The sequence below is a fragment of the Diorhabda sublineata genome, chromosome 1 (assembly GCF_026230105.1).
Source record: "Diorhabda sublineata isolate icDioSubl1.1 chromosome 1, icDioSubl1.1, whole genome shotgun sequence".
Lineage (NCBI taxonomy): Eukaryota > Metazoa > Arthropoda > Insecta > Coleoptera > Chrysomelidae > Diorhabda > Diorhabda sublineata.
In genome coordinates, this window is record NC_079474.1 from 15,901,015 (window position 1) to 15,913,107 (window position 12,093).

The 12,093-nt window shown below is 30.9% G+C and overlaps 2 protein-coding genes across 3 annotated transcripts in view; one reads left to right on the forward strand and one right to left on the reverse strand.

Moving 5' to 3' along the window:
• The first annotated feature begins 83 nt into the window (after positions 1 to 83).
• LOC130443592 (cap-specific mRNA (nucleoside-2'-O-)-methyltransferase 2) lies at positions 84 to 4,031 on the forward strand. The gene is made up of 5 exons (XM_056778346.1): positions 84 to 649; positions 739 to 897; positions 1,084 to 1,266; positions 1,707 to 1,827; positions 2,171 to 4,031. The coding sequence occupies exons 1-5, from the start codon at positions 389 to 391 to the stop codon at positions 3,322 to 3,324; spliced, it is 1,878 nt and encodes a 625-aa protein (XP_056634324.1). The 5' UTR covers positions 84 to 388; the 3' UTR covers positions 3,325 to 4,031.
• A 138-nt stretch (positions 4,032 to 4,169) lies between these two features.
• LOC130443601 (protein roadkill) overlaps positions 4,170 to 12,093 on the reverse strand; it is a 76,979-nt gene continuing 69,055 nt past the window's right edge. For both annotated transcript variants that reach the window (XM_056778368.1, XM_056778359.1), the window contains 6 exons: positions 10,277 to 10,398; positions 9,902 to 10,181; positions 9,048 to 9,225; positions 7,696 to 7,874; positions 7,428 to 7,570; positions 4,170 to 6,740 (listed from right to left, as the gene is read on the reverse strand). In XM_056778368.1, coding sequence (XP_056634346.1) covers positions 6,596 to 6,740; positions 7,428 to 7,570; positions 7,696 to 7,874; positions 9,048 to 9,225; positions 9,902 to 10,181; positions 10,277 to 10,398 — 1,047 coding nt within the window. In that variant the 3' untranslated portion in view covers positions 4,170 to 6,595. The remainder of the gene's footprint in view (positions 6,741 to 7,427; positions 7,571 to 7,695; positions 7,875 to 9,047; positions 9,226 to 9,901; positions 10,182 to 10,276; positions 10,399 to 12,093) is intronic.

Consider the following 12,093-nt stretch of genomic DNA (forward strand, 5'->3'; position numbering starts at 1 on the left):
ATACGATCATAGACATAGTAATAATTTGTCTATGAATATAGTTCTATTGCAACGTTCATATTTTACTAAAGTGCGCTCGTATCGAGTTTAAGATTGGGTAAACGAACGCACTGAATTTTTAAAATAGTGTAATAACAAAAACAAAAAACGGAAGCTTATGATTTACTGAAAAAAAATCGTATTAATACGACTTTACATTGATATCAATTATGGTCTTACTTCTACAGAGCCCTTAAAATCAATAAATTTTTTTAATTACTTAGAAAATAACCGCTTCCAGCTAGGAGACATATTAATTTGTAGGTTATGTAGGCAAATATGTTGTTTTCAGAATGTGTTTAAAAATTATATATAATATTTTACCTACCGTGTATATCATCCAATAAAAATGAACCAATACGAAGAGGATTTTAAGAAAATATATTTTTTCAAAAACCAAAACCAATACTTTCTTCCAAATCAAATGTTTGAATCTCCAAAATGGTCTATTCAAGAGTTACTATCAAAAAAAGATGAATTGAATCGCATAAAAGGCCTTCTAAGTAAATACAAATTAAAAGTTTGGTCTAAACACACGGCAAATAGAGATCGAGCTGGTTTTGTTTTAAAAAAATTAGCTGAAAACGTTAAACCAGAACTCCTGACCCAAGTAATGTATATGTTGAAAACATAAATTATAGAAACTTCAATATTGATAACACTAAGAAAAAATTATGAAACTAAATATTCTAATTTTAGGCTTGGTGTAAGTTTTATGAAATATTAGCAAATTTTCCAGTCGTTCCTTTATGTGCAGTTGATAATAAAAAACTGGAAAGTCTTCATTTATGTGAAGCTCCTGGTGCCTTCATATGCTCATTAAACCACTACCTCGTTTTAAATTATCCAGGTTTGAGTGTTAGTTTTATTCAGTTTCTAGTAATCTACAAACAAATGTTATATAATATGTGGAGAATAAAAAGTTGATGAATGATGATACTTTGTTGAAAATTGATAAATTATCAAATTAGAACGTTAAAACAAATGTATATATAAAACAGTTTTAATAAGGGTAGTATTTTATACATAAACAAAATTTTTTAGTGGTCTTGGTTAGCAAATACTCTTAATCCAAACTATGAGGGAAATGAATTATGCGAAATGATACCAGATGATAGATTTATAAGGCACACTCTAAAAAACTGGATATTTGGTGAGGATTTTACTGGTGACTTGACTAAACCTTATAATCATCAGTGTTTAGTGAATCATCTGAAGAATGCAAAAGTGAGTAATCAAATCAACACAGCAAAAATTATTTTTTTTCTGTTTAACAATATTTCTAGACATTTTCAATTTGTGCAAATATCACGAGGTTTTTCTCATTAATAATTGAAAACAGTCCTTATACGAGAGTTGCTACTTAAGGGGGTCCTTTAGTTTCACAGTCGAAAAAATCGATTTTCTTTCATAAATCACATCTACAACATGTCAATGATGGGTATCAATCACCCAGTTTTCTGTAGCCGTATGTAATTATACTTTGAACCATTGTGCTACATATTCACCAATTTTTAGATGGGGTTTGGTTGTCTGATAATTCCTAGATATTCTGCTTTTTTTAAGTCTCTTTTTCGGACTACTCCTTTAACTTCCTCACCATATAACCAGAATCCTCCCAATGTGACTACTTGGTCATGATTGGCCATTAAATTTCAACATTTTAGATAACTCTAGTAACAGCAGACGGAAGTGTGGATTGTATGAGTGACCCAGGAGAACAAGAAAAGCTTGTTGAGCGATTACATTTCTGTGAAACATTTACTGCATTGAGGATATTACAAACAGGTAATGCCACATTTTTAATTTACTAAATTATTAATTTTCCTGGAAATTTCAAGTGACCTCAGATCACCCCTAGTGAACCCCCTATTGATCGCCTTCTACTCACCATTATCTAATCCTTTCAACAGTGTCATACAGTGTACCAAATTTTGTATTTTCAAGTTAAATACTAGATTTTAGTTTTCGGTTTTTTGTTTCCTATTGCCGCATGCTAGGATGCAATACAACCTGAAGCTCAAATTTAGTACTTTTTTTCCCTTGTATAATAAATAACTGTATCTGAAATCGTTTACAAGAACTTTCAGAAAGAAAATGAGTATAATAATAACTCATATTCATGTTGCAGGTGGAACTTTTATTTTGAAGATATTTACGATGTTTGAAGAAAGTACAATTAATATTCTCTACATATTAAATTGTTTATTTGATAAAGTTGCTGTGTTTAAACCATGTACATCAAAGAGTGGAAATTCAGAACTCTACGTAGTTAGCACAAAATTCAAGGGTTTCAATCTTATAGCGCAATTTTGGGAAAAAATATGGAAAGTGTACGAAGACATCAACATATTTAAATCAAAAACAATGTTCCGCCTAGATGATTTACCCAAAAGTTTTTTAGATGAAGTCCAGTATTGCTCAGACTTTTTTATGAAAAAACAGGCGGACACTATCTTAAGCAACATTTATCATTTTGAACATAAAGTACAAGATTCCATATATGTAATCAAGTCTTTCATCGCTCAGATTTATTTATCAAAATATGAGATAATCCCGATTCCTAAGAGGCTTAGAATCGTTCCAGAAGTGTGTGTCACTGAAAATTGGCGAATCCATTCTATGAAAAATCACAAAGATTTATTTAACATCAACATAGAACGCATTAAGCAACATAGGAAACTATCCGATGTATTAGATGTTGTTATAGGACAGGAAATAACAACGGTACATAATTCAAAATTTACACACAACGATAATCTCAAAAAAATACAAAAAATTCATGTTAATAAAATTACAGAAAATAGCTTGTATCAAAAAATATTGAATGTATTAGAGGAGAAAAATAATGTTATAAACATTAAGGATTTTAACTGTATGCAGTTTTCGGAATTTCAAAGGGAATTTTTAAAAAAAATATCGTCTTTAGTCAAAGATGAAAAAAATTTAATTTTGATTAACATACCGTTTGTTACTCATTTTTTAGTAGGGTTACTTTATGTACTATTTTTTTTATTCGATTCCGTATACATGGGTAGTGGCATATTAGTATTTTTGCACCCAAATCTCCAAACTAACGACCAAGTACTAAGTATTTTTAATAGTATTACAACAAAGTATATGTACGCAATTCGGAAGCGCGATGGATTTAACAAAGATATCGTTCAAATTGTATCCCCAGATGTATTCGAAAATGGTGGCCTTATTGAAAAACTGTGGAATTATAACAATAATTTATTTCGTCAGGATAAATGTTTTACGAGACCGTTTACATATCATTTATAAATTTTAATTACTATACACCTACAGTAGAAACTGTGGAGGTCTTCCATCACGTGACTAAGCAACAATATTCATATGAAGCAAATCAAAATTCCTGTCAACTCAATGTCGGCCTTTTACGAATTGGTAATTCTTCTTCTTCTCATTCTTTTATTTCACCTGTATTTATTATCTATTTATCCTTTATGACTCTAGATATCATAAATGGAGTGTATTTTGGAGACAATACTGGACAATATTTTAAATCGCGGTAAAATTAATTCTAAAAAGAACTTATTTCAACAATAAATACACGTTCAACCAAAAAATTCTTTAAAAAACAACAGAGCAAACAAAGCTTACGTCAAATTCAACTTTTATTACAGTCGGTTATTCACGATGAGTCAATTATTTCGTTGTCTGTTTTTACGATTACTACAGTCAATTTGCGTTTGTCTTGAGAAGAAGACAATCTTAGGTTACCATGTTTGATTTCTATTGATAGAAGATAGTATGTAGAAAATATGTGTTCGATAAATTGTTGCTCGAGTCACATCATAGCAGACTTCCATCGTTTTTACTATATGTAATCTCATCCCTTGAGAGCAGAACTATGTCTCTTTTTTCGAATTTTGCCTTTTTAACGCCAAAATATACACCTAAGATCTCTGAAGTATGGAAATTGGCGTACCTGGGTGTCGTCAAATATAAATAAAACTTGACAATAACAACTTGTTTTGTTTATTTTAATATATTACAATAAAAAAGTGATGTTTCTCGCCGAAGTTTTCCCGTTGGAATAATTTTTCACAGGAGAACTCATTGGTGAGAAAATTTGGATTACTCCTAATGTTCAAGTGTAGTAGGGGAAGGTAAAATAAAGCACAGTTTTCTGATAAAGTTCGCAAGATTTTATTCATCTGCTTTGTTTGATCTTAAACTTAAACCAGGAGATCAAGACAAATAATAACACTAAAATTACAAATTAGAAGGTCGATCGTCCCCGAATAGGAACCAGCTGTGGTCGTATATATATATCACAATTCTGTTTTTGTTTTACATAGACTAAACGACATTGCTACAATATTTTGTTTGAGCGATAAATCAACGGATATTTTTCAATTTCCAATTAGAATCAAAGTAACAGTTAATTCAAAACGAAATAGATCTTGCTGAAACTAAATTTTTCAAGAAGTTATGGATAAAAGTGATCTGACGGCATCTGTACACTCATCAAGTTCGACATACTTTTAAGAATAATTTAGAACAAATTTGAATACCCAACAAAGAACGAGTCTTCGAATAATGTTTAATTATTTCGCCAAAATTAGTATATGAATAAATAAAAACTAGATGATTTTTCAAAACTTGGAGTAAAATCGGCGTTTCGAAGTAAATAAGTTGTCATCAGCAAAATCAATTTGGTTACAATCCCGATTTTTTCGACTCTATCTCGTATCATGGAGCGATTTCTAAAGTATATTCGTCTAGTCTATACAGTGCGGCGAGTAAGGCTCTATAATTAAATACAGCCGTTAAATCGACATCCGCTCTCATTTTGACAAATCAATACCGGAAAGTATTTTTTTCCATACATTGCTGATACATCTATCATCAGGCTAGGAATATTGGTAGGTAAAAGAAATATTAACGGATACTTTGAGGTAGCTACGTTGATAAACTTTTCCGTAGATTTGGTAATTTGGGGAATTAAAAATTCGATCATACAGTTTATACATTGTTATTTATATTTGAAAATCAGCGTATCAACTTATAATGCAACCAATACGAGTTATATTCAATATGCTATTCGATTAATGGAAGAATTGATGAGAAAACGCTCATCCGGAAAGAATGATCCGACAAAATTAACTTCAACTTTATTATCTCAGCAACAGCATTTTCAGGAAATTGAAATTCATCTTTGAGAACATAAAAACTCCTTATAAATTTGAAAAAATTAACAGAATATAAACTTTCTTTTTTCCAATGTAAACATTTTGCCTAGAGGTGGTAATTCTGTCCGAGAAACTGAAAACCATGAAAAGTGTCCGTAGTTTTGCCGGAAATCGAGATAAATCGTTTTTTACCTTTAAAAACTCACTCCAAATGTGTTTCATCATATAATTTTTTTTTCAAAAATTCTCCACCCTGGTCTACGTAGGAATTAAAAATAAAATTCGGTAGAAAATAGAAATGTGAAAAGGTTCAGCCTGACAAATTAGATAGAGAAATGGGATAAACTCTTAAATCAGAATGAATAAGAATAGAACAAGTTAGTTACAAATAATTTTCTTTAGTAGAAATACATAAACACACTCGGTCAACAGAATTTATAGATCATTTAAGAATTAAAAAGTAGTAACAGTATGAAATATGCAAATGCGAGGGATTGTCATGGTTAGAATAATTTTTAAAGAGGAGAGATGCACAAAAAACTCGTAATATGGGAAAAACTAAATGAAATTTATGAGGATTTTTACAATTATAAATGTGATCCGAAAATATGGATACCAAAGCCTAAAGTTTAAATTATAACTATCGTCTAAATTTTCGTTATATTCAATTGCACGAATTTGGTTGATACACTTTTTAAAAACAATTACAGAATAATTCGATATAATAAATTAAACTTATCGCCATCTCGCCGCACTCAAATGAAAACACTTTATCTTACAAAAAAAATATAGAAAGATTTCCGTAACAAAACAATCACAGAACAACGAAGAGATTCACAGAAGCTTTTTCTAGAAAAGTCTATTTTAAAAGGAGAAAGTCGCTCTTATAACACCAAAAAGAAAAGTTCAACATTTTTCGATCTTGCAAAAAACCCAGATTTCAAAAAAAATAATGAATTAAGATCTTAGCATTTGAAAAATCCTTAATGCACTGTATAAAAATAAAATAGACATTTCATCTTTGGTGGCCGTATCTAAAATAAATTGCGAAACTACGCGTGACAATACATTTTTAGAACAATCTCTATAAATTCGACAAATGTATGCATCTGGATTAATTGTGAAATATTGTTCGACTATTATATTTTCAATGGTATATTTTTTTTAAATCCGAATTACTCACAAAAAGTCAATTTACATACTTCTGTAAACCTCCTCATCACAAGGTGACACAAAAAAAAACAAAAGTCACTATCAAAACAGCACTCGATAGCCGTGAATATTGTTTATATTTTACATGAGAGGTGATAGTCTCTTTAATTCTTTTTATTTTTGAATTGTTTTGAACTTTGAACACATTAAAGCAGTCGACTTCACTTTAGAGCATTTTAAAACGTTCAGCTCTGCTTTACTCTCTTTCTGGGTGGCCCTATTGGTGGGATTTGTTGAGTTGCTAAAGCTCTAAACGCCTCAGCTATCAGGTGAGGATGTGTTTGTATCATTGATTTCCACCCCGGTGTATCCATAACGTCTGTGGCATGTCTGAAAAAATTATAAATACTTTATTATATTTTGTTATAAAATACCCAAGGAAATGTAACGATCTTTAACAAAAATCTTATTTACTATATAAACCCTTGAAATTTTTAAGGAAATGGAAAAAACATATAAATCCAAATTCACAGCAGAAATGAAAGTACAGCAAGACACAATTTCTATTACTGCAAATAGGGAATGTCCACGAGGGAGAGTTGCATCTCCACTTTGTGGAGCTTAGTAGTAGACAAAATCTTATGCGAACTGATTGACCTCGGTATTTCCTGTTAAGGATATGCGGATGACATAGTCATCTAGACAAGGGAAAGCTTTGTGACATAATTCAACCACCCAACAAGGTGGTATCGATCGGTGGAGAACTAAATATCAACCTGGATAAGACCTACTCAATTACCTTCTCTTGGAAGAAAAAACTTAGTCAAAAGTCCATCAAGCTAGATAATCATTAAAGCCATGAAAGCTCTAATGATGTACAGTAACTTCGCAGGGAGGTATTGGGGTTATATATGGTGTTACTCGAGTTATTTAAAAAATTTTGAGGTTAGATTTGACTCGACAAGTATACATTATCTAGCCCAAAATTCACAGCAACAGACTAAATTTTTTAAACTAGTGTTATATATCTTTGAACACAAAATAAAATTGATTTATGCATATCTCATATGTACTTACGTATTAATAAAATCTATGGCTTGAGCTTTAAGCTGATCGGCGCTGTGTAAATCAGCTAGAATAAGAATTTCCGCTGCGTTTTCAATGGATAAATTTGTACATAGTGCTTCCTCACACATCACCTTTAGCCTTTCGAGGGCGTACTGGAAAAAATGGAGATAACTTTAAATTCGGTAACGATATCAATCGAAAAAGTTCTATTCAAATATATTTCGATTCTCTTCTAAAGCTGTTTGATGTAAAGTAAATAATATTGTTAATAACTCACTTTATCGGCCGCCGCTAGGAGATCATCTGCCATTTTTTCGAGATTGGAGGCCTTTCCCGTATATATAAACCTCAACATTTCTCTCAATACTTCATGGTCCACGTCAGTTATGTCGACACGGTTGTGTTTCCGTTCTTCCATTTCGTGTTCGAACATTGCTTGGAAGACGGGGCTTCGTGCTGAAATAGAAAAAGAAGTGTAGGAAGTAAAAATAGTTCAATATACACAATAAGCGATAAGCAAGTTTGATATTTGAATGCTCCAAAACACATTTAAGCACTTTATCAGAAGACAGTGAAAAAGGAATTTTGTGGTTTTGATAAAAAAAGTGATCAACATGCATATAGAACAGGAAGATTAATAGAAACCGCCCTATAACAACTAGTCAACTCAAAGCAATCTTGGAGTATAAGAAAACAACCATCTGTATATTTTTGTACACCTCTATAGAATTCAACAGCACATCTGACAGGATTTTACAATCCTCAATAGAGCTGAGAGGTCTAAATATAATTTATTAGTTCTTGGCGATACAATCTACTAACACAGGAGACATTCAGATAAGAAAAGAAGTACCTCACAGGGCACTGCAATGTCATCATTAGTCTGAAGGCTAGTAGATGCACTACTAAACAAAATTAAAAACTAGGCATGTAATGACATAATCCAAATATCTGGAAGCAAATTTCCAAGTAGCCATTCAGGTTGCACAAAAGTAGGCACAAATAATTTCAAAAATTTTCTCAGTACTACTGAGTGACAAAAAAGAACTGCACACTACTGATTCCTCCATAACCTTAACATAAATTAACATTACATTGGCCTAGAGCTGAATCCTATCAATGAACAGGAATCCTTCTAGGTGGAAGTTTCAGTAACTGGAAGAATTCAATTCAAAATTATCAAAAACAGTATAATACTATTCATTTCTAAAAATCAAGCAGTCATAAAAGCGTCCAACTCACAGTCTAGTTGAAAAGTATTAATTTTATTCATAATGTTTGTTATCTATACTTTTAAATGATTCACTGATTCTGAAAATTTTAAAAATTGTAATACAGACCTGGACAAGTTAATTAGTATTCAATTCGCAGGGTGGGTCTTTTATGCATTTTTGTTATTTGATGACCAGCATCATAATTGGATGTTATTCTGTTCTAATCATGAAAGAAAATCTGAACACACATACAACACATAGTAGAAAATAGTATGATCGTAATGAGGTACATGATAACATTATATAAAGACATATTGAATCCGTAATTAAAAGCAGGTTCAGTTCAAAATATATCATTATTCTCAGAAAAGATGATTTTAATGAAAAAATATATAAAAAATTGAATTAATATTACCTGCCAATATGGCCTTGTGTGCTTGAAATTCTCTGCCACCAACTGACAAAGTAACATCGCTGAATTTCTGATTTTCAAATAATAGACCTAAATCATCTGACAATCTACATTCTGGAACTTTAAATTGTATTGTATTTGATTGGCCTGAAATATTTACACTATCCGCTACTACACTTACCTAAAAAAAAAGTTAACTTGAAAAAATATGAACCAAAATAATCATTTAAATAACAATGAGACGATACTTAATAAAGATTGCCATTATCGAACTTTTACATATAACAATGAAATCCAAAACGAATAGAAAGTGCTATAATAATATTCGAAGAAAAATCAGACACATTTAGACTGATCAAGACAAAACAAAGTTCGAAAAGGTTCCCAAATTTTTACATCTAGAGGTTAACATAGAAGAATATAAAAATGAAAGCTGCAATAGTAACACACAAATTGTGAAGAAATTCGAAATACGTGTCTAGGAAAAATAAATTAGAAATATATAAATTTAAAACAAAGACCACCACAACATTCTCCTCCCAATTCTTCTATTTTTTTATTTTTCTTTAATCTTCTCTCTCCATCTCAAATATTTGGTCTGAATATAGTTCTCAACATTTTTCTCTCTATTATATTTTTCCTGATATTTATTCATTTTTTTATCTTGTTTTCCTGTTTCTGTTATCAGTTTATTAATTACCTATGAACTGTCTTATATGCTAATTAACGAGTTTATAAAAATAAGTTTCCATATCCATAAAGCAAAAAAAACATGGTCTAAAGGGTTAAATGTGCAGGGCACTATTCAGCAATGAAATACATAAAAAATTGAAATTTACAAATAAAAATGTACTCACTTCACAAAATATTGTTAATTTATCATCGGGAAGGAGACCATTCGCTTCGTCTAAAAGAAAATCTCTCCTAATGAACTTTTTGAAGCCCCAATCTTTCCCTTGTACAAACCGATACGCTCTTTGGCTTTCCATTGCCTTTGTCTCTTCACGTTTTGCATTTAATATACTAAATTTAAATTTGGCTCTAACTTCACTTTTATTGCACGACACTAATAACAAATATAACGATAAATAGTCTTTGCTTTCTTCATCCAAACCCTTCGGATTCACTCTCAAACACCTAAAAAACATATATCATTAATATTACATTCAGTTGCAAATTTACAATGATTCCTACTGAGACACAAAATATAGCAATATTTATTTTTTATTTACCATTTTAATTTGTCATTGGCGCCAGCAGAAAATGTGGACGATTTTAAGACTTCACCCATTTCCTCTCGACAAAAACTGAAGTTGTTTATGGTCCACATATAACTAAATTTGACTACCTTAACCTGTAAATAATAAAAATGATTAATAATTTACCATTATTTAATATAAAATTAAAATCCAACTTTTTGCAAAGTACATATGTATCCTATTCCCGGTGGAAGTCTAAAAGGAATTTCGTTAAAGAACGAGAGAATTCGAAACATTCTTCCTTTTATTTCTAATGTATTGAACATAATCATTTACAAAATAAAATTGACACAGTTAAATTATAAATGGCGCTCAACTCGACAGTCAAATGTTTTCCAGACAATCACAGGTATCGTAATTGGTAGTATTCTTTTTAATATGATAGGACTGATATAGAATCGTATGGTAGCGGTGTCACGTCGTTAGACATCACAGCCCAACTTAAAAACGTTCGGAACTAGCAAACGCGCCCGATATGTCAGATGTAATCAAATAACTTTCATACATACGTTTACATTTGAAATTTTACCGCTCTTCGCTACCATATGCTACAATACTTTTGATATTCGTTGTTCGTTGGCTTTTGATATTGTTTGGTCCCGTTTTGATTCTATTCATCACATATATAGCTTTTCTATCATGTATATTTCTCTCTTTGATTGCTGTGTCGAGTATCGTCACGCCGTATATAAAATTCTGCAACTATTTTCTTGTTTGTTCCTGTTTGAATTAGTTTGGCAGGAACATCTCCCGGTTCAGAGGACTTTCCGTTTTTAAGGGACCTACATACTTTCATTTGACTTGTTTAATCTCATCCTTTTTAAAAATTTTTTGTAGGTATTTAGTTTCTAGCATATTTTCTCCCATAACTCATCCAATTATAGATATTTCTATTTGTCTATTTCAAAATTTAAGTAGCAACCCTCGTAGCGATTAACCATAGTTTTAAAAAACACCCTTTCAAAGATAGTAATGATCCGGTACAAGTTGTTAAAATTGTACGCTTATAAAAAGCTGTACTCTTTTTTTGAACCTACTTTTTGAACCCTAAATAAACGTTAGATTTTTATGAAAAAAATATTTTTAACGTACCCTTTAACATGGCGAAAGGAACCATATAAATGGGGGATTTACAAATTACGGGAACAGATACGAACATTACCCACAAATTTTATTTCTTTCGGTCTTTTTTTTGTGTGGACGTGTAGGTAAAGACAGTCAAGTAAAAACGACGGTTTTGGAGGCCATCACGACCATTTTCTCTTTCCAGAGGATGTTAGAGAGACGAAACATGAGCGGACGTTATTGAAATCAATATAGGGATATGTGTGTTGTAAAAAACTAAATCGAAACATTCAATCCACAATTAGAAAGACTCATGATATCAGTAGTTTATAAACAATAGACAAAAATTTAGACAGATACTTACGGCAATTAGTTATAGAATCTAAGTGATCGTAAATTTTATAGAAAAAAAAGTATTTGTTTTCTCTAATTTCATCCCTTTTTTTGGATGTCTATTATCGTCTTTCTTAGTTTTGTAGTATACTTATTCATAGTTTCGTTTGCTGTTTACGAATTTATATTCTATTCTTTTCTTCAAAATCGATAGTCTTAGCTTCATACTTTTTTATAATCTTTATTATATGACTAATGGAATATTAAGCAAACTGAAGTTGAACTTTTTTACTTCACTTAACATTTCCTTCTTCAAATTTACAATAAGTGTAAATATAATGTGTAGTAATTTTCGTTTTGTCCGTTGAGTTTGAGAATTATTAAGTTTTATT